Source organism: Manduca sexta, chromosome 24 (genome assembly GCF_014839805.1).
Source record: "Manduca sexta isolate Smith_Timp_Sample1 chromosome 24, JHU_Msex_v1.0, whole genome shotgun sequence".
Lineage (NCBI taxonomy): Eukaryota > Metazoa > Arthropoda > Insecta > Lepidoptera > Sphingidae > Manduca > Manduca sexta.
The window spans coordinates 15292853-15316480 of record NC_051138.1 but is presented as its reverse complement, the minus strand read 5'-3'; the positions used below and the strand labels follow the sequence as shown (position 1 = coordinate 15316480).

The following is a 23628-nucleotide window of genomic DNA, read 5'->3' as shown; positions in this document are numbered from 1 at the left end:
GTTTTTGAAGATGAAACACAAAATGGAACTGATACGTATAGCTGATAAAAGCCCTTCAATTATCTCCATTGTATTGATGTAATTGACAAGTATTACGAACAAAGCCATTGTTTCATACGAAGGTGGTGTTTATATATCGCACGTTGAAAACAAAAGTGGCATTATACGAAATTTGACAGTATTTTTAAGTTTTGTGTTTGTTCGTTAAACATAAACTGACACTGATCCAGTTCGTGTCCAGTCGTCAATGACTATTAATGTTTCTCTAACTCAATACCGTCAAATTTCGTATAATACCACTTTTGTTTTTACATACATACATACATAACATCACGCATTTACCCCTGAAGGGGTATGCAGAGGCGCAACTAGGGCCACTTTTCGCCAAGTATGTCCCGTCCCATGATGTGATAGGGGGCGAGCCTATCGCCATATCTGGCACAAATTCCAGACTCCGGGCTGATACTGAGCAGAAAAACCCAAATATCACTTTGCCCGACCCGGGATTCGAACCCAGGACCTCAGAGCGCTATTGTACCGGACATGCAATACAACTACGCCACCGTGGCAGGAAAAATAAAATATATCGCACGTTAAAAACAATTTAACGTGCGATATATTTTATTTTTCCTCAATATTACGATTTAGATGTGACTACTTACCCCGCAAAAAAGATAAAGGGCGATTTTATGCTACAATACATACTAATATTATAAAAGCGAAAGTAACTCTGTCAGATACGCTTACACGGATAAAGCACTGAACCGATTTTGATGAAATTTACTTCGCATCATGCTTGGACCGTAAGAGAACATTAGCTAATTTTATCTAGGAAATGCAAATAGCGGGACTTTTATTCCGGAAAAACCTTTTTTAAGTGGGTAAAGCCGTGCGCAACAGTTAGTTGGCTTACCTTTAGCTGCTGTAGTTGTTCCTTGAAGTCGGATTCAGCGAAGGTGATAGAAGCTGCGCAGGTAATGTTGGCTGCCTCTAGTTGCGTGACCAGTTCGTTCACAGCCAGGGAGTACACCTCTTCGTTTTGCGAGAATGCTGTCACTGTATCCCAGCCAAATTGCCTGTGAAATAATTATGAATTTAATCTGGGTATTTATGTTACAAAAATCACGATTCAATTTTTTGTTCAAACTACGAATCGATTTGTTCTTGTCTGTTTTAGAATTCTGGTCCATTTCACGAGCAATGGATGAGTTCTGTTCTACGTGTACATGTGACCATGAGCGTCGGTAAGATTAGTTTTAAGTACCTAGGTGTATCTGCACCAACGCACTATACTACATTGTTGAATGGGTACATTTATATTTATTTACTAGCTTCCGCTCGCAGCTTCGCCCGCGTGGATTTCGGACTTCAAAAATGGGAGGGGGTGCTCAATTTGTCGGGATGTTTTTTTAATTTATGGTGGTATGCAGGTGGTCCGATTGTCCGGTCAGGGTCTGATGATGGGATCCTGGTGAAATCGAAGGAATCTTATAGCATAATTCAGTATTCACGCGTGATGGCTTATTATTAGCGTATTTCATGTATAACTTTGGTGTTTCTATACCGATTTCTATGATTCTTTTTATGAAATATTTAATAATGTTAACTTTTTAATTAGGGATGACTGAGAGTGTTATAAACGTAAGAGTAGACAAATATAATGAGAAAGCTTCGAACTGCTAAGCTATCGGGAGTTACACGTGTTATTGTGAGTCAACCATAAAAGATAGACATATGCTGTCGTGGGATATTTTTACATAATTTTAAGGAGAACATTTCCGTCATACATGATTTCTGTGTAGCTTTAACCATTAACTCGTGCGTCTCTCGTGGCTCGCCGGCGAGCCAAGACAGCTACATGACATTTGCGTGTGTCACGGGATTATAACCTTATATACTACATAATAAGGTTATTTTTCCGTCACACGCGTAGCTGTCAATGTTTGGCGGCAAACATTCAGCTACCTGTACATATTTGAAAATAAAATTTTGACAAGTCATGACGGGTTAAGGTTGCACACGCGACGGAAGCTTAAAAAATGGAGTAACTTCTCCCGTTTTCCAAACATTTCCCTTCACTGCTCTGCTCCTATTAATTGTAGCGTGATGAAAAGTATACTATAACCAGCACAGGAGTATGACAAATAATTGTACCAAGTTTCGTTAAAATCCGTCGAGTAGTTTTTGTTTCTATAACGGTTATACAGACAGACAGACAGACAGACAGACAGACAGACAGACAGACAGACGACAGACAGACAGACAAAAATTGTACTAATTGCATTTTTGGCATCAGTATCGATCCCTAATCACCCCCTGATAGTTATTTTGGAAATATATTTCATGTACAGAATTGACCTCTCTACAGATTTATTATAAGTATAGATAGATAGAAGATAGATAGATGGTAACATTTGTTAATATGTCATTTAATTGTTTTTTGTGGTAACACGCCTCTTCTTCCTCTTCCTGACACGGGCGCCCGGCGAGCAGCCACAATAATGTAGTTCATTAGAATATTAAATAATAGTGATCCGTCACAGTGGTTTTATTAACATTCATAATATCATTAGCTTCTTTTTTGAAATTCAAATCGCGCGTGTTTTTATTATTTTTTTGTTTTTATAGGATCATCAACATAATGTAAATAAACACGAACAAAAACACAAAACATAATAATTAATAGAGCTATATGTCATTACAATTAAAGATGACCACAGCATGCGAAGTTATGAACAACTTAAGAACAATATAAAAGGTATAATTTTAAACCGTCAAAGAAAACTAGAATAAAAAACGATAAAAAATATGAGCAATAAAACAGTAAAAAATTGAATTAAATAAAATAAAACAAAAATACAACAACTACAATTATACAATTTAGCTTAAATAATAATCAATAAGTAATCAAACCATAAAATTAACCAATATTCAATAAAGAATCAAATCAATAAAACATAAATAATCAATTAAATTAAAATTATAATTATAATTATAATTATCATTTATTAGATATTGTGAAATACTTTGTGATCAGAGATCTGAACTGGGTTTGCTTATTGTGAAAGATGTCTATGTCAGCCGCAGCAAGTGACATCATTGTACAAATTAACCACGCGCACAATAGGTGAGTGTTTACCAAGGTTTGTTCTATGTCGAGGAGCTTTGAATAACGCGATAGGGTGTCGTGGGATATTATAAGGTACATTAACACCGATCTTTTCGAGAAGTTCTGGACAATCAATAACATTGTCGAGAATAGTGCGACGAGACTTAAGAGATATAAGTTTGAAATGTCTCAGTCTATCTTCATAAGATCTTAGAGAACTAATTGATTTCCTCTTATATGACAGATTGTTTACTAATTTACTCATTTAAAAATGCATTATCATGAAAATATCTCTGTGGTCCATAGTTCCCATTGTTGCAGATTTATTCAGTGACTTATATTTTTTGCGATTTATGGGCAAGCGGATTCACCTGCACTTACGTGTACCCACTCCCGGCTCTCATGCATGTGACAAACATAAAGGTACTGGCTGAATGCTCGCTTTGTCTCTTTCTACAGAATGCTTAATAAAATGAGAGTATTTCTCAGTCCATTCTCAACGTAAACCTACTAAAATTACAATATATGCGTAAAATATTTTTAAGTTTAACAAAGTTGGCTGATATCTCATTTAAAAACAGGAGTTTATAACTTAGCGCCGGTTGTGGAATGTTAAATTAAGTAGGTAATGAGTTTTTAGTTTATATTTTCAAGTATTTTCTAACTTTGATGAACAACAAAATCTTTAGTTGGCCGGTCTGTCGGCTTGGAATAAAAAATATCGAAAATATCGGATGTATGAACCTGTTATCCGTCATTGTCCTGTGCTGTCAACTTGTCAGTTTGATGTCAGTCAAATGTCAATATTTCGACGTGAAATATTACCCTTGATTCAGATATTTGCCAAGTACAGACAAATAGTCACGAACACGTGTAAACAACTTTGGGGTGTTTTCGTTACTTATAATATGGTTGACTACTTTTTGTTAAATACATTTATCAAAAATGTGTGTCATCCAAAATCGAATAGAAAAATATTTTTCTATATCCATGCAATAAAATATATGTTATAATTCTTTGAAATTTGGTAGAAGGGGTAGTTGTCAAATATCAGTCAGCACATTATGACGTCACCGAGTGTCACCGGCCATAACGCTGCGTGCGTGAGTAAAATCAAAATGTATAGCTGCTTTATTTTTCAACCAAATTTGACGCTGATATTACTGAAATAGCGGCGATAGCCTAGTTGGGTGTGGAACGGACTGCCGAGACGAATGTCCGCAGGTTCAAATCCCAAGGGCACACACCTCTGACTTTTCTAAAAAAATCATGTGTGTATTCTTTGTGAATTTATCGTTCGCTTTAACGGTGAAGGAAAACATCGTGAGGAAACCTGCACATCTGAGAAGTTCTCTATAGGAATTTCGAAGGTGTGTGAAGTCTACCAATCCGCACTAGGCCAGCGTGGTGGACTAAGGCCTAATCCCTCTCAGTAGTAGAGGAGGCCCGTGCTCAGCAGTGGGCGAAGTATATAATACAGGGCTGATATTATTATGATATTATTATTACTGAAGAATTTCATTTTCATATTATTTTTTGTTACATAACAAATAATATACAAAATCTAACACAGAAAACTACCTTATTCACAGTCATATATGTTCGCCGTCTAATGCCTTATTTACGATTTACTGTTTCAAAGAAAATTTGCTAGCACGTTTATAAATAACGATTTTGTTATTATACCTTTAAATTGAACTCAGGCGTTGCGCAGACACTGCCCAGATACTAGACTAACCTAACATGAAGCTGATAGTTGTTACATTTTACTTACAGCATCTGCGTGACTATTACTAATCTTCAGTGAGTTTTTTTTATACTTGCACTGTTAAGTGTCTCCATTGCACCTGATGGTAAATGGAATGGGGTCCAGTAGAATGTCAACTGACGAGAGATGACTATCCCTCGGGAGTCGACATAATTATGCTGGGATGTTTGAACCAGATATGCACAGGCAGATCCCGGAACGCGACATACTTACGTGGGCAACTATGGCGGGTTTAACACCTGTGTACGGTGGTCGGTATTCGGGTGGATATAAAATATATCCTACCATCAGCAAAGCAGTAATAATTAGATGTATACCTGATGAACGCTATCCGGGCAGGGTTGTGCGAGGAGTCTGGCGCCACGGTCCTGCAGAACAGAGGGAACTCGGATCTGTCGCTGAGAGCTGGCGACGTCGACCCGAAGGACACCTGGTACAATAAATTGAATGACAATTTTATTATTTAACATTAACATTTCATGGCCCTTGGGCTATTTGTCAGAACTAAGACGAAGGCATTTTTATTCCCGGCTCAAACAAAGACAGCTACAGATAAAAAAATGTATGAAGTGAAAATATACAAACGATCCCAATCGCTTACTCCAATCTATCACAAAAATGGAACAATCAGAACAACGTATTAGTTATTTTGATTGGTCCATTCTAGGAGTCTAATTAATTATTGAAATTGAAAACAGCTGTATGCCGTAGTGCCAAACTAGTGGCAAAAAGTTAGAGGCCTTATTGTCTGTAACCGGGGTATCTATATGACTGCCAAGTGTTTAAAGTAAAGACTAGTCTAAAACATAAAAGGTAACTAAAAAAAGTTATAAGTCGCACACAGCTTAGACACAACATTACAAAACAGTAGCGAGACCTCACGGCGGATTCATTACCGCAACCCCACATTTCAATGGCAAAGCTAACAAATGAAGCCAAAGCGGACGTCTTTGCAACTTAGCCCGGATTTGGTTCGGTGATGAACATCTCTGTAAGAGATCTTCCGACCGAAACAAATCATTAACTGGCTCGGTTAAAGTCCATTTTCCACTGACGGTACAGGTAAAGCCTCGATAGTGGATGGACGGATGCAAATCCAATATTTGAATTTGACGTAGCCTTGTTTCGCTGGTAATCACGTTAGAATACCTAGGTTCAGGGCATGCGTGAATTTTGCGAACACCCGTCGGGACGTCAACTACATTGTTGTATAAATCTTGTTAATTCGAGTGAGGATTGATTACGTTATTTGGGTTGGCTTTCTAGTACATGAGTTCAATTTGGTTTCACGTTGTTTGGAGAATCTTTGGTTTAGTTTTGTTGTGAGTCGGAAGGTATTGTGTTTGATAAGCATTGTATGAACGAGTATTATAAAATTTTGTCTCTATTCAGGAATCGAAATAGTAGGCTTTGTTTTACATCCGGCTCGTTTCCGTAAGGCTTAAGTATCCATGTTCTCGGAATTCCCACAAAAATGAAATTATTGCGATTTGTCGAGCCTACGAAATTCGATATTGAGTAGAAATCTAAATATAGCTCCTGGGTACGACATATTATAAACTATATTCTTTTATACAAGTTTCTGGAGTTATATGCAGAGAAATATGTGTTGTATCCATGGCTCCCTCATCAACCCTCCCTGCTCTTCAGTTGCCATTTTGAATTCTAAGATCTGAATATTATTATATTCGGAATACAAAGTTCGTAAATAATTGTAAATATTTTTAGATGTTTTTGACGGTTATTTGTGAATCGCTTAATAGATTTGTATGAAAATTTGCAAACAGACCAAAAGCTCGGGCCAAGATAATTTTAATTTTGTGTATAAACCGGATATCGCGTCTTTATTCGATCGAACAGCGAAAGCGAAGTTAATAAATCCAATATTCCGTTATTTTTCGAACATATTTCTTCCGGCAATGACAGGCCAAATTTCTATAACACATTATTAAAGCCGTTAACATAATGTTATGGCGAGAATTTTCATGACTCGCTATTTTTCTTGACATGATAAATGATGTCAGCACAACAACAAACTTTGGAACTGTTACTCAGGTAAATTTAGTTTTTGTTATACAAGACAACTTTTTTAATGCATCTGAATGAGGAAACGGGCAAGTTTGCGTGATGGTCTACGCCATTTTAAACTTTAATTAGACTGGATGGTACTGCGCTCGGCTATTTTCTACTTTGGCGACAAGTCTCACATTGCCTTCTAATCCCACTGATATCTTTCTTTAAATAGTTGCGTTTGATATAATTATTGCAGATCGAACTTTGAAAATTGAATGACCCCGCTGACATAGGTATCTACAATCTCAATAGTTCAGCTAACCGAGATAGCTGTCTCACAGAAAGCAAATGAAGTGATAATTATATGTAGGGTTGTGAATGCGATATTTGCACGTTCTAATACTCACCATTCTTTATTAATACCAATTTCGTTTAAGCTGCAGAGCTCTTTTCTTTTAAAATTGTGATAGTATCCAGTACGGATTCTTGCTACCCAAGGTCCCGTGCAAGAGAAAAAAGGTAATTTCAATAAATAAGGGTCACACGCGTCCCTCCTGGCCATTGGTACATGCGATAAAAGTAAAAAAATAATGGTCTACAATCTACTTAGACACCTACTCACATCAACACTACTAAATTATTATTGTGCCTGTTTATTAACGGTAGAAGAAATCTAGTGTCTGATGGTCCCGTGTGCTTTTGCTATAAAATACATATGTAGCGTTAAATGCTCCAAAGAACACTAGTACAATATTCCAATGTTATTCTGGTTGTTTATGGATATTTAAATAAGGTATCTGGAGGCCTAACTACTCTCTTAAAAAAAATAGTGTTAAATGTCTTATTACCTGCACGATGTTCCAATAGGGTACGATCTTGGCGATGCTCTCGGTGACGTCGGAGCATGCGGTGCCCAGCAGCATCACCATCCTGGACTCCTGCTCCGTGTACAGAGCGTGGAAGAACCGATCCACGCCCACTCCTGGGTCGCACTGTGGGTTGTGAATGTTATTGTGGAGTTTCAGAAGGATTATGGGCGAATAGACTTTTTTTGCCTTAGTCAACAAGCAAGCGCTCGGCCTGATGGTAAGCAGTATCCGCCACCCAAGGTCTAAAGCAATGCTAGAGGTACAGCTAAGGCGTTGGCTACAGAGACTTACATATAAAGCTATGCTGTTAAATACATGAAAACTTAACACTTACTGTTATGGGTTCATATTTTTTAATAAGATTTTATCTGGTAGGAATTACGAAGGACTTCAGATCACAAAAGAATTTTCAGATACATATAGTTCCGTCTCGGTTTGGGTATCTAAATGCACCCATCGCCCAAACAGATGTAGTAAATAAGCAAATATTTATCTTGTGTTTTAAGCCTTAAATTTTAATTAAATCCTGGTATCTATATTTTCAGGCTTGTTATTTCGTAGTTCTTTGTCTTAATCTAATAAAAAGTTAGTTCGTGGTCCCACGCAGAGTACGTGGTTATCAACTTGAACCATTCCCCACACAAAATGGTAACAATGAAGTATCAATAATTCGCTACTATACAATTAGAATACTATTTTTATTATTCAGTTTTACTGTATACCGACTAGATGTCTGTACGTCATATGGGCTACTAATTGAAAACCAGCACTGCAGTATTACATAGGTAGTATTGCAGTATATACCTGAATGGGAACCCTATTGTTAGTGCAGTAATTATTAAGTCCTTTTATATTTATTTTTTTGTATTAGCAATAACCTTCTTTCTTTACAATAAAGCTAAGAGATGCTTTAACTAAATTGTTAAGGCAGTCGTGACGTCTGCTTCTCAACCCCTCAATTTAGACTTTATATTAAAATATACCTTAGTGTCATTAGTAATAAGGTGCAGTTTGTATCCAGGTAGCACTTCTTGCTGATTGACGTGGTGTACTGCAAGCCTAGCAGCGGCTAGCTCGGAGACTCCATCAGCCCTGGGCGTGTTGCCTATCGACAGTTCGAAGAGGCCCAGGATGGAGACGATCCGGTTCGACCTGGTCTTCGGGAGTTCTGTTGGAGAGAGTTGGGGGAATTTTAGGGAATTTCGCTAATTTGTTTAATTTAAGGAAGAATACAAATACAATTCTATACTATTACATGAAGCTGAACGGTTTGTTTGTTTGAACGCGCTAATCTCATGAACTACTTTTTCAAATTTAATTTGATGATAATTGGTGTGGTTATAGTTTGAAACGGGACTGTTATCACGAAAAAAAATTCACTCGGGCAGAGACGCGATCAAAATCTAGTACATTTATAATTTCGTCAGAAATTGAGTTACATAATCTAGTTTTCTTGAGCGCAAAAGTCTTTTGCCCACACAATTTGAAAACACACGTTTACGTATCCTTAAGCAGGGCAAATCATGGAAACAAGTAATATCGGAGCCCTGGACTTGTGAATTAGCATTAAAACAGGCTTAGTTAAGACGCGTCTGCAAACTTGCGGGGCAGAACTTCTAACATAATACGGTTGCCAACTCCAGAAATAAATTGTTTTCATGTCATAATTGACCTTTATGGTTAACTAGTTTTTGATTGCGGTTTCGCCTGCGTGCTGACCTTTGCCGGAATAAATATCTCATTATGCTATTATATTTGCAAGTAGCTTCTATCCATCTGTTGGAGTTCTAACAGTTTCAAATTTCTTAATATGATTAGCAAGATTTAGGTTTTATAAAATCATTGTAAAAACTGCGTAGTGCGTAGGGGTATGACGCCTTTAGTTTTTTTGAGTATCAAAATATCCTACCACTATCATATTCTTTGCTGACGTATTTGAAGCCGTGCGTACTAACGCTCAAAAACGTATTACGGTAATACATCGGTTTTAATTAAAGTTTAAAGTAAACAGCCTACTGAACTGAATAACAGCTGCGAGGTGACGCGCCGACGACTTCCAATATCGGCCGACGCACAATATGCTAACACAGGATCAGACATGCTACACCAAATATTTTAATTGATATTCCAGATAATTTTAGAAATTAAAACAGTCTAGGTAATATCGCTGTACATTACCTATTACCGCTTGCTTTGGGAGTGAAGGAAATCATCCGGGGAAAGACAATAGCCGAGGTGAAACATTTACGAATTCTACAGAAGAATTTCGAAGTTTTGTGAAGTTAGCTTGCAGTAGATCAACTAAAGCTTAAACACTCTCATTCGGAGAGGAGAGACCAACAGTGAATCATGTATATCTAATAAAAGAAATCAGTATAAGACTACCATCGAGCGTAACGTGGACATATGCATTGATGGCAACGCCAAATACAAAGGCCTAAACGTTGCGTCAAAACGAAACTTTTTCACCATGTATTTTACGAGACAAAATACACTCAAAGCATATCAACGGCGCATTGGGGGCAGCGTACTAGCAGTAATGACGCAGAAGGTACAAACAATGCTATACGCGTAGCAAATCGAGCACACGCTACAATAGCTACATTTCTGCCATCTGTTACCATCTCCACGTCCTTTACCCCTGAATCTCTGAAGTGATCGTGCGAAACTGATGCTCAGCGAACTGTGACGCGAAGTGATGTGTGAAACTAAACAGTTTGCGCCAAATGTGGATTTACAATTCGCTCTTTGGCAAGTAAATATTGTTTGTTCGAGTTTGTAAATAGAATGTATGGAAGTATTTTACTCGTTCAGGTTTAAAGTATTTTTATTGCAAGTTATAGGGCTAGAACTGCTGTTGCATATTGTCCATATGCGACTTAAAATGGCGACTTTTTTTATTATATAAAACGGTCAGTTAAAAAGAATTATACCAGATCTGTATTATATACTACCCACCATTGAACACGGGTCTGCTCTACTACTGAGAGGGTTTATTTATTTATTATATTTAGTTATTTTAATATTCAGTAGATATATACAGGTGGATTTAATGCCTGAGGAACTTAGTAACGGGTTACCTTTGGATGACGCAGAGATAAGACATTGATTTAGGCCTCAGTCCACCACGCTGGCTTAATGCGGGTTGGCAGACTTCCATAAGTACTAGGTATATACCTTCGAAATTCTTACGGAGAATTTTCAGGTAGATTTCTTCAAATGTTTTCTTACACCGTCTAAAGCGAGCCATAATTGATAAGCAAAACACACGTAGCTTCGGAAAGGTGTGTGCCTTCTATTTTGAACATGCAGACATTTTTCTTAATGGTCTGTGGTTTCAACTTTATTGTTATACTCATTGTTTCTATAGAATACTGTCAACTAACAACTGTGGATTTAACATTCCTTTAAGTGTGATTTTTTATTATTTATTTATCACTGGTACAATATCTTTACATGCACTAAACACATAAACCTAATGCAATATTGTCATTTTTAACAAAGCAAGTATTTAACAACACACTTACCAATACTATACCATATTTAAACATAAAAAATTATCATTTTTTATAATAAATCGACCCTTATGTTTATTCATGTGAATTCACTTGTGGCCAATTCAAATCGAGCGATGTTGTACATAAATCGTCAAAGAACAAATACCAGTGGCCTGTGTACGGCTTAACAGGCACGTTCAAGAAACCGAAAAGTAAAGATATTTCCAATGTATCAAAAAGGTATAATTTTTAAATGTTTTTTTTTTTATATAATAAAATGTAATAGTATTTGGTACATGGGATTATGTACGGAGTTATATAATATAATAATATCAGCCCTGTATTTATATACTTGCTCACTGCTGAGCACGGGCCTCCTCTACTACTGAGAGGGATTAGGCCTTAGTCCACCACGCTGGCCTAGTACGGATTGGTAGACTTCACACACCTTCGAAATTCCTATAGAGAACTTCTCAGATGTGCAGGTTTACTCATCATGTTTTCCTTCACCGTTAAAGCGAATGATAAATTCACAAAGAATACACACATGATTTTAGAAAAGTCAGAGGTGTGTGCCCTTGGGATTTGAACCTGCGGACATTCGTCTCGGCAGTCCGTTCCACACCCAACTAGGCTATCGCCGCTTTTTTTTTGTACGGAGTTGGTATGTAGTAAGTATTGAGTATAAACATGTGAAACACATTCAAACATCACGTACCGTCTGAAGATTATCCGAAGGGTCACCTTAAAGCCGATGTATTTTGTTAAAGTATTTTTTGTCGAACACCCAGTACATACATCACCGGTCCAAATGTTCGGAAACTTGCTAATGTCCTGTGTGCGTGTATTGTATGAGGCATATTTGAAACACAACATGTTAACTCACATATTATAATTCGTCTAAAAACATACTTTACAATGATTTTAAAATGTTTTCTGATCTTTTCATTGCATTAATATGAAATAGAATCAATAAAAAAATAATATGAAATTGGCATACAAAATACCATTCCTAGTTTATTTTACGAAGATACCGTAACACGGCCTTGTTATGGGTTTACACTCTCATAAAGAATAAGGTTCAGTGGCCTTCATAGGTCCTTCCTCTAAACATTAACTTATCTAAATAATTTATGAAAGCGCTGGCGACCTTAACGGAAAAGAATAGGGATTAGAGAAAAAAATGGGTTTCTGGATAGCAACATCCGAATAGCATTCAAAGTAGATGTATTTAACCTAAACTCTGCACTATAAATTTTATTCATGTAAAACAATTTGAGACAAAATGCATAACATTAAAATTAAACTGTTTTTAGGATTTTATTGCTGTTTCAATATTTTACTTTCGCGGTTTTATTTGAAAAAGTTGTATAATTGTGAAATGTAGGTAGATATTGTTATTTTGACTTTGCGGATGACCTATACCTCAGACCCCCCGGGACCATGAAGGTTGCAAAGTCTTCAAAGGGAGTAAATGTAAGATATTAAAACCGCGATAAAATCCGAAAAATAGTTTATTTTTAATGTCTAACATTTGCGTAAACATAAGAAATCAAAAGGCAAAACACTAAAGATACAACTAACGTGGTTCGGCAGCATCAAACTAAATGAGAGGTGCCGTTGCTGTTATTTATTATTAAATTTTAATCTTAAGAAGCATAAATACTTATATATACATAATCAGTTTTACTTATAAAAAATTCGCAAAGCTTTGCGTAGTTAATACACAAATTCACTCATTCAGCTGTAAGTCGGCACCCGCCACCTTGCGTCTTAATAAGGTTTAAACTAAGGAACCTGCGATGATTTTGACAGCTATTTAAGCAATTATTAATCACCTCTTAACGCTAAAAAATGTTTATAAGTAAGACTGATTATAATATAGACGTTCTTATTGTATTTTTTTAATGCCAGTACTAAATATGTCTCTCTTTTTTTTCTATAACATTGATTAAAATACTTATTGCTAAATATTAAACTGTTACTTTTTCAATATTAAAAGCCAACGTAGGCTCACGCACCGCTCATGTTGCGAGTTGTGGCGCGCCGTGGCGAGTGCTCAGTCTACCGTGGTGTCCCGATACACAATATACGAGCCATTTAAACGTTCGCGTGATGGATGTACGCGTTGCCCTCTGGGTATATTTTAATATTTATCATATAACATTCTCGCAATGTATGTAGATTGATTTTGAAACGTTTGTGTTTTGTTAGCACTCAGTTTTAAGACTGAATAAATCTAACTTAGATAAAGTTAGATTTATCATACAAAAGCATTATAATACATAATAATATTTTAATTCGTACTTATATCTTACCTATTAAGAACTACATCACTTTTTAAACGGGCTGAGTATTCATGTTTTTGTTGCGCGTCCTCAAGCGCATAATAACTAAAAGTACTAACATTGCATCGTTTATGGCTATGTTTAAATTGCTTTAGAATCATATCACCAACAATTTTTTCTGCTCATTATCAGCTCGCAATTTGGAATTTACTACTACTGGTGGTAGGTCTCTCATATGTGAGAGTCTGCAATGTCTACTTCTACCCCTCAGTAGCAGTGTGTAGTCACTGCTGTGTTCCCGATTGAAGAACATTGTAGCCAGTGTAACTACTGGACATAATAAGACTTAACATCTCATGTCTCAGGATGGCGAGCGCAGTGGTATACCAAACAATACTTTGTTATTCAAGGTGTTGGATGGTGTTTCTACTGTTCATGAGCGGTCGTATCGCTTACCATGGGGCGAACGGCAAGCTCGTCGCGTCATTCAAAGCATTAAAAAAACATATTGTGTCCGATATGGCGTTAGGCTCGCTTCCTATCACATCATGGGACTGAACACACTTAGCGAAAAGTATGCGCCGTGGTTACACCTTCGCCTACTTCTTCAGGGACAAAGGCGTGATATGTTTGTTTTGTACATCAATTTTAGCGTATATACGCAAAATATGGTACGTTTTGGAACGTAAGGTTCAATTTGGTAACTAAATATCAACGTCAATGCGTTTACAGAGTGCCCGGTACATGTTGTGTGCAATCAATGAATGGCTCAAGCGTGCTTGACAGTTCACGCTCAACCGACTCCCCCCCCCAATTGTGCCGAGTGCTTGCAGCGATCACTGGAACTGGCGTCCCGTCAAACGTTCAACTGATTCGAGCTCAATTCATTATTTTATGTTGAAATTGGTCATGGTTTTGATATTTTATTTATGATTTTTTGTTATTTGATGTTATTGATTATAATTGTTAGTGGTATTTGTTATGATTTTTATAATGTTAGGAGTTCCATATCTCTAAAAGAATCACTATCTCAGTCCGTCTCGTGACTTATGCAATGTCTTACAGCATATATAAAAAAAGTCTGAAAACCGAAAATACACTATACACACAAATGCAGTTTATTTAAAAAAATATATGTATGTACAGAACCATCGGTGCGCAAGTCCACTTCGCCTTTGACTGGTTTATATAGGTACTCGTTAGCGCCGTTTATCCCCGAAGGGATAGGCAGGAACGTAATTAGTGCACCCACTTTTCATCACGCATAATTCGTCCCATGGATATAACATTTTATATACGTAATTTTCAAATATCTACAAGCAATATAAAAATTTTGGTAAGACTTAATTTACTGTGTGTTATAAGTATTTGCAAGTTATATGATCGCCCCCTTATTCATAGACTTTTTTTATCTAAGGACGGAGTGAAGCCACAGCTTCAACCTGTTATTGTGATAACAGACCTGTTATCACAATAACAGGTCTGTTTCTCAGTGCTGACGGCAAGGTAGCCTTCGCAATGCGTAGCCGTAGGGCCGTTATGATTGGGTAATATTGTTGTATCTCAATATAAGGGGGTCAGTCTATAATAAATTTAAAACGAATCATCATCTAACACGCCTCTACGCGTGATCATGAAGGCTCAATAGTCTTGATGCCTTAGTTACAAGGCGTCGTGTCAATATGTAGGGTCTAAAATGAATATCCAATGCTACATTTTATTTGTCAGAAACAGAATATAAATGTTTAAGAAATTCCGTACTCGCAAGAATGTCGTCGAATTGCGTCGCGAGGCCAACTGACAGGAGACAAATTGTATACTTGATCCAATGTTGGTTCCAACATTTACAAATACTGTTACGATCAACACCTTAAAATAAGGAACGTTCCATATTGTTAAACAGTCAAACAGTTAAACAGTAAATACAGGGTCATTTTGTCATTGCGTTACTAAATGAAATTACATACTCGTCTTCACTTTTGCTGACACTGCCAAAAATCACTCATTAATAACGAATATTTTCACCAAAAATCCTGGTATTAGTTTTCTAATTTTTTTATCATTTAGTAGTTTAATGCGAATATGGTGTGTGGGTAACTGTATTTCTGACTGAAAGTATGCTGTTGCAGCTGCGACGAATTCTCTTAGAATAGTAGTAGTGGCATTAGGGCGCGTAAAATTAAATTTACTTTTCATCCATATTTATTTTGTTCGAAACTTACACTTTTTTATTTTACATCTACGGCTCAAGTAACTTATTGTAAAGTGTTATTTCCAAGTACATAAGAATGTGGTTTCATTTAGTAACGCAATGTCAAAATGATCCTGTATAATATCATTGTATTTTTTTCTCAAGTTATAAAAATCGCATTTAATTGGTCCATTCGTTTAGAAGCTACAGCACACATATAGATACACAACTTATACATATAACATCCCGCTTTTTCCGTCGGCGGCTAATAATTTAAGGGTTCAAGGAACAAGAATATCGCCATATTTCTGAAAGGTTGATTAAAATTCCCAACAGCCACTGTGGCGGGTTTTTCATCGTAATATAATTATCCAGTGGCAAAATATTCTTAGAAATACGTTACGGTTCATAGACAAACAATTCGAATTTAATTTACGCTCGGCATCGTGCTACCGAACACGAGAAATTGCTTGTTTGATATAAAATAGTGCAACGAGAAACTTCATATCCGTTTGGTAATTGTCTTCGTTTTGGACTAAGCCAAAGCAGAACGCTTAGCGGATTGTATTAGCGACTTGTCGATTTCAATCATCAGGAAAGTAATATTTTATGTTTTTGACCTGAAAAATGCGTCCGATATGGCGATATTTTTTTATTAACATAACCGACGTTTGTTAGCCTGGCAAAGGCCAGCATATACCAACACACCAGACTTTTGGGTGAGAGCTTTGGGCGCTCGCAACCCTTGAAAATTAAGCGACCTGAGGAAAACCCACTAACGGGTTACAAGCTTCGGCTCAGGACGGTCACTGGTATATATAGCGATAGGCTCCCCCTATCATATCATTGGCGAAAAGTGGATGCTTTGGTTGCACCGCTGCCTACCCTTTCAGGGATAACTGCGTGATGTGGTCATTTTTTTGTAAATGTGCTTCGTCCTGTGTAATATACGCGTGGCTAGCTGACGGCTATGGCGTGAGGGCTCAAATTTAAGAGCACACGTTTTAAACCTTTTATCGAATTGATTCAAGCATTTAAGCGCGATGCAGTCAGGAGCAACATTTAAGTATATTAAAAAATGCGCGTTGACACGCGCGTGGGTGTAAAAACGCGCGTTTTCTACTCGTTTACAAATGTCGTGTATTGGTCCTTATAAAAAAATGTCTCGGTAAATGTGCAACGCCGTATAGGTTATACAATGCTTTGTAATTTGAAGTTTGCTTTTTATACGTGCACGGGCATTGTGACCCCACTGCACCTGATGGTAAGTGGAGTGGGGTCCAATAGCATGTCGACTGACGAGAGATGATTACTGCTCGACAGTCGACACAATTAATAAAAAATAAGATAAAACTGGGATTTTTGGCGAAAATATTAATAATTCATAGATAATTTTTGGCATGATGTTGCCAGAAGTAGGGAGTATGGTTTAGATGTAAAGCAATGTCTAGATGACTTCGTATAAAGTCACGCTGTGAACTGACATATGTGTACAGAACGTTAATGCCCTGTATTATATACTGTCCCACTGCTGGGCACGGGTCTCCTCTACCACTGAGAGGAATTAGACCTTACTCCATCACGCTGGCCTAGTGCAGGTTGGTAGACTTCACACAGCCTTAAAACTCCTATAGACAACTTCTCAGGTATGTAGATTTCATCACGACGTTTTCCTTTACCGTTAAAGCAAGTGATTAACAAACAATACATATATAATTTTAGAAAAGTCTGAGACGTGTGCCACTGGGTATTGAACCTGCGTACAAACGTACAATCGACAATACGTCTGGGCAGTTCGTTCCCAACCCAACTAAGCTATCGTCGCCTTCATAATATCAATCAATCAGCCTGTCATCATGCACTGTTGAACGAAGGGTTCCCTAAGTGAGGGTCAACCATCCCGCTCTTGGGTAGCCCGCATTCATCCACTACCCGCCGCCTTTTCAAGTCATCGGTCCATCAAGCAGTAGGGCATCCCACACTACGTCTATTTACGTCTTCATAACATAGTCATTAGAAATTATTAAATACATGGTTTGCATAACATCGCAATCTGTAATCCGCAAAAATCTCAATTAATGCCGAAATATTCCACCGAATCGACTCTAGAATTTTAATTAAATTGCGATAACGAAGGCAAAAAGTTACAATTTTGCCTGATTGTTTTTTTTTTCATGTAAAAGTCCTTTACTTTTTTTAATCAGGTGTATGTCAGAAGGGTAGGCAGGGAGTTTAATGATAGTTTGCGAAAGATCTCTAGCTCGCAATGTTCTTTCAAGCGAATAATTCATGATACTATGCCATTAACTAAATAATTAGATGTTTTGCATAATAATATGAATCTACGCATCTAGTTATACCGACTTCAAAATGTCAGCACAACTGGGATACCACCGTGAAAACCGGCGTAAAACCACAGCTCTACCGTTCCGTTTGGGGCGTTTTACCAGATTTTCTGAATAAATTTTTTGCTAATTTCAACTTTATGTACGGTGGTTCTAACTACCAGATGAGCTATTAAATGGATGAATGACCGCTTCGAGCAAAAATAATCTACATTGGCGCAAATTTAAAAAATTATAACATAATATCATTCCATCAATCATATCAGACAAATTACAATACTACAAACTACAATATTAAATCTCAGTAAATCTTTTAATACAAATTAACAACCGAAAATTTGATAACAGAGCAGAAACTAATAACTTGAATACCGAAAGGTCAAAAGGCCTGAAAAAGGCTTGAACAAACCATCACAATTTCAATTTTGTCGCGATCGATAGTGTAAATTTTATTATGAACCGATTTGTATTCATAACTATCTGTAGTATATACATTGACGTATACTTAGAACGTCAAGAGTGTTCTGGAGTGGATACCGCGTCTTGGAAAACGTAGCGTGGGTCGCCCTCTGGTCAGATGGCGGTACAACTTACACAAGAGGGCAGCGACTGAATGCATAAAGCAGCAGACCGGGCTCTGTGGCGTACCTTGAGAGAGGCCTATGTCCAGCAGTGGGCTGCAACGAACTGATATTTAGTACATATTTATCGGTGATTATATATGTATTTTTGTTCAACTGAAGAGGAGCTATTTGCCGGGTAAGAACTATGATCGTTCATGAAGAAGAGCGCCTACCATAATATCCTTGCTATTGGTAGGATATATTTCATATCCGCCCGGATAGCGACCACCATACACAAGGTGTTAATCCGCCATAGTGGTCCACGTAAGTATCGCGTTCTGGGATCAATCTATGTATATCCGCTTCTAACACACCAGCATAATTGTGTTGTTTCGTGCGAATGAGGTGTGTTCGTGAATGTATGTAATTCTGACTAAAATGTTATTTTGCGACGACATCCCGAGTAGTAGTAATTAGATCGTATGTTTTTTTTATCTGTTTGGTAAAACACTATCTATTATATACCTATGGTTAGAGTAAATTGTAATTTCAATTTAAAGAACGAGTCATATGGTTTCAGTAACGCAATACCAAGATGTCTTTGTATAATACACTACAATGTGACCGACCCGATTATCGGTCCGACAAATCGTTCCGAAGTCGTCACTTAATTCCCATGCGAAATTCGTCTCAATTATGTAAACGCCACGCTTCGACAATCGAGATTCACTCGCATAATTTTACTTCAGTTTGTCTCTGTTAAAACGTAAAGGTTATTAATATTTGATGTCGGAGCTTAACATATAAATTTATTAATCATTTATTATTTATTTTATGACGACGTTGTTTAGCTTCGTTTATTTGAATGTGTTATGGAACTTATATGATTTCATTGTTATCATTTTATTTTGTTCTCGTGGTTTGAAAGGAAAATGGAGGGGTCTATAATATAGGGGTTTGCTTATTTTCCTTGTTTTCAGTGACGTGGGTATCTGAACAGTGACTACTTCAGCTATATTTCATTATTGTTTTTAATGATAAAAAACAAAGAAATTCTCCTATGCTTATATAACCATAGGAGAAGGGGTTAATAACTGTTCTTACTTTTGCTAATAAGGAGAGAGTTAAAATACTAAAGTTCCGCTTACGTAATTCTTGAACGGTTACTTTGTTTGCGACTTCTTTCTTATATGTTCCTTCTTATTTATTATTTTACCAATAGAAAGCTTCATTATAATTTGTTATACAGAATCAGTAGTAGTATGTCATTGCGAGCTATAAGTACCAACTTTATTTGAAATTTTTTTGTGTAATAAATTATTTTCAGGTTTTAAAATAATCTGTAAAAAGAATAACTTAGAGTTCAGTATCGTTCAAACAGGACGTCGTCGTTCTATTTATAATGTTGTTTTGAGATTCTGTGTTCGAATCCCGGGTCGAGCAATACGATTTTTTCTGTTCAGTATCCACCCGAAGTCCGGAATCAAAATTCGTTATGGCGATAGCATCGCCCATAATACATGGCGAATAGTGTATGTGTACAAATTGATCTACAGTACTTATTTTAACAGAAAGCGGTTTAAAATTTTGGCGCATGCGTCTCGTCAATCGGAATAAATAGCATTGTGTTTAAAACAAATTTCAGTATTTCGCTGTCGACATATAAACAGCGAAGCATCGTCAATTATTGACAGCACAGCGATTGGTTGCTTTTTGCTCGTTGTTGCCGTACTTACGGCTTTTAACTCACATTTAAATATTTAACTGAATGGAAAACATTCAGATCAATAATGACATTATACTATAAGGTCTACATTAAACATGAATCATATAATATCTTTTTTCGAGTAATTAAAGTCCATTTTAATCTCGAAGTAACATGATTTTTTTCAATATAGTTTTTGTTTTGATTCTTAAAAGATGAATCATGTATCTTATTACTAGTAATTAAGGTTCATTTTAATTTCGAAGTAACACATGATTTTTTTCAGGGAGTGAGTTTTTTGGTCTTTTGTTTTGCACTCGATAGACTTAACATTCGTTATGCGTTGAAAAGTATAATCAAATTAGTCTTTACTCTAAAACACCATCATTAATATACCAATTATACGTATGTTATGCGACTTCAAATTCATAGAATCGAAGAATAATATATACCTACCAAGACACTAAACTATATAGTTAGTTATAGACCGAACATCAGGGTAAAATTTTTGCTCCAAAATTTATTATCAGTTGGGAATAAGTCGTTGTCTTATTTGAAATGTCCGTGTGACAAGATGTTATATCGTCATTAGATATTAATACAAAAATAATATATTTACACAAAATATGCTAATATTCGCATTAAAAACGTACAAATCATGATATGGAGAAAATATTTAGTATTTAAATGGAAGTTTTGCTATTCCACGGTAGATTGAGTAACCAACATAATCGCAAAATTTTTGTATGTGAATCTACACAATGTCCGCTCTATATAATCTTACTGATTGTAAATTTAATCAAGCATCCTCATTGAAATTAAACTAATTTTCGGATTTTATCGCGGTTTTAATTATTTTGGTTTTCTCCCGACGTTTCAAAGACTGGAATCTTCATGGTCACGGGGGGGACTGAGGTGTTGTTAATTCGCAAAGTCAAAGTTAGTCAAAGGAAACCAAAATACCGGCTGCCAGACTTCAAGACACTGTGAGCTCATTCTGCGTAGATCGGACCACCAACAGCTAATAAAAAGTTGTATAATTGAAAAATGTAGGTAGATATTGTAACTTTGACTTTGCGGATGAACAATACCTCAGGCCCCCGTGACCATGAAGGCTGCAAAGTCTTCGAAATGTCGGGAGAAAGCGGAAATAATTAAAACCGCGATAAAATCCGAAAAATAGTGTAATTTCAATTTTTAACATTCGCGTAAACATAAGAAATTATTATGCAAAGATCCTCAGTTAACACTATATTTAAAGACAATTTCAAGATCTCAAATTGATGAAATGATAAGCCGGGTAAGGGCGGACAGTCGCGGACTGTAAAAAAATCGTTAAATATACGTAAAACGAGATTTTATTGACAGCAGTAAACCCGCGCCGCTTTCATCGTCAACTTAATAAAATCCACTTCGAACCTTAAAGCTGTGCAGAGGGCGTTTTAAAACTTCATTTCCTTAATAGATGTGTAAATTCTTTATATATTTGTTAATAGCTTAGACTTTTTTGCCATTTATTAGTAGGCAAATGAGCAAGCGGTACGTCTAATTGAATTAAACAATGCCAAAGGCGCAGGCAAGCCATTACCTTCTGGTACCTTATGCATTCTTTCCTTTAAGGCATGATTATTTTGCTATAGAGGGTGTGTATATTTCGTGGACACTTCATCAGATGACCCAATACACTTTTGTAGGCTTTGCTATAAAAACAGCCAAGTGTGGACTTGGTGACGGTTTCGTCTAAATTTGTGAATAAGATATTTAAATATATAAGATCAACTTGACAAACTTAACTTTGCCGTTCGATCTTTAGACATGGTTATTGCACCAACCGCAAATAATAAGTTTGTAATAGTAATTGCGGTTTATTTGACAAAATACTCATACATATTGATGGTTTTCCGATTTTCTCTTAACATGTGTTGTAAGACATTGCTTTGTACCAAATATCATAATTCTAGATCTACGGAAAGTGCCGTATAGGTGATGATTCCTTTGTGAAATCGCAAAATATGTGATATACATATACAGTCAACTCTTTTGATCTCGTTGACTTATGTTTGATTTTTTTACAGTTTAAGGGGACCGAAGACCCGAGTATTTGATATATTATAACGTCATACCTCTACGTGTTTCTGAGAAAAAGATCTTGATCTTATCTAACTTGTGAGCTCCTAGTGAAGTACAAAACCATAAAGATCATAAGATTTTTATTACAAATCTTCAAAGTTAGTGTCAAAGTAATAAATAAGTAAATTCAATCTTCTTAATTTATTTATTTATGCGGGTTGCAGACCGAAAAGTAATTAAGATTTTATAGGTTAGCTGGCCGAGAAAATTACGCAGCGAATATCTTCATTAGACTTTCGCGGGTGTGTGAAGTCTACCAATCCGTACTAGGTCAGCGTGGTGGACAAAGGCCTAACCTCTGTAGGAAAGGAGACCCGTGGCCAGTTGTACAGTAATACAGAGCTGATATTATTATAACCCGCAATATAACTAAACGTCATAAATATGGCTATAACATAATTAATTCTGTATTTTGTTAACAATATTGACTTAGGCCGACGTGTTCCCTTGTTTGTAAATCTATTACAACGTATACAGGATCCGAGTGTAATAAGCGTGCGAGAGGTTTACTCATAATTAATACGAAGGCATCGTTTGGAGCGAAATTTATGTAGAAAATTTATAGGTGTGGTGAAGCTATTTTCTGGCTAATACATAGTTTTATTTAATAATGATAAATGTTATGTGCATGAAAGGCAGAAGTAGAAAGACATCTTGACTGCGGCCTCTGGTAATCCACTCTCTTGGATCGCAGCTTATGTTGCCAATGCCTGCCATGCCTGAGAGGGTTGTGCACTTATATGAAAATTTAAATGAATGTATTCCTTGTTTCACGAGCATATAAATGAACTGCTCTAAACAACAATAAAAAACCAATACATTTTTTTTTCTTTCTTTATCATGTAGTCTTTACTTTAACTGATTTTAAAAAGCGCAACACCAGAGTTTCTTGCCTGTTCATCTCTGGTGAGAACTGCTTTTCGAACTGGTGGTAGAGGTAATATTGACGGAATCTAAATAATGTATAACATTTTGCGGATTCAAATAAATCATTTCATTTCAATAATTGTAAAACTGTAAACCTAGTATAGTCATATCTAATTCAGTAACTGCAAAATGTTAATTAATACATAAACTGATGGTCGGATGTATTTTATATCCGCTCGGATAGCGACCACCGTACACAAGGCTTAAAACTCGCCATAGTGGC

At 36.5% G+C, this 23628-nt stretch overlaps 1 protein-coding gene across 1 annotated transcript in view; it reads right to left on the bottom strand.

Moving 5' to 3' along the window:
- The window catches only part of LOC115450010 (gamma-aminobutyric acid type B receptor subunit 2), a 129233-nt gene that overhangs the window by 13685 nt on the left and 91920 nt on the right, over nucleotides 1–23628 (bottom strand). Inside the window, exons 3-6 of the mRNA XM_030177915.2 lie at nucleotides 8743–8927; nucleotides 7739–7882; nucleotides 5195–5307; nucleotides 914–1076 (exon numbers count right to left, since the gene is read on the bottom strand). Of these exons, the coding sequence (XP_030033775.1) occupies nucleotides 914–1076; nucleotides 5195–5307; nucleotides 7739–7882; nucleotides 8743–8927 (605 nt within the window). The remainder of the gene's footprint in view (nucleotides 1–913; nucleotides 1077–5194; nucleotides 5308–7738; nucleotides 7883–8742; nucleotides 8928–23628) is intronic.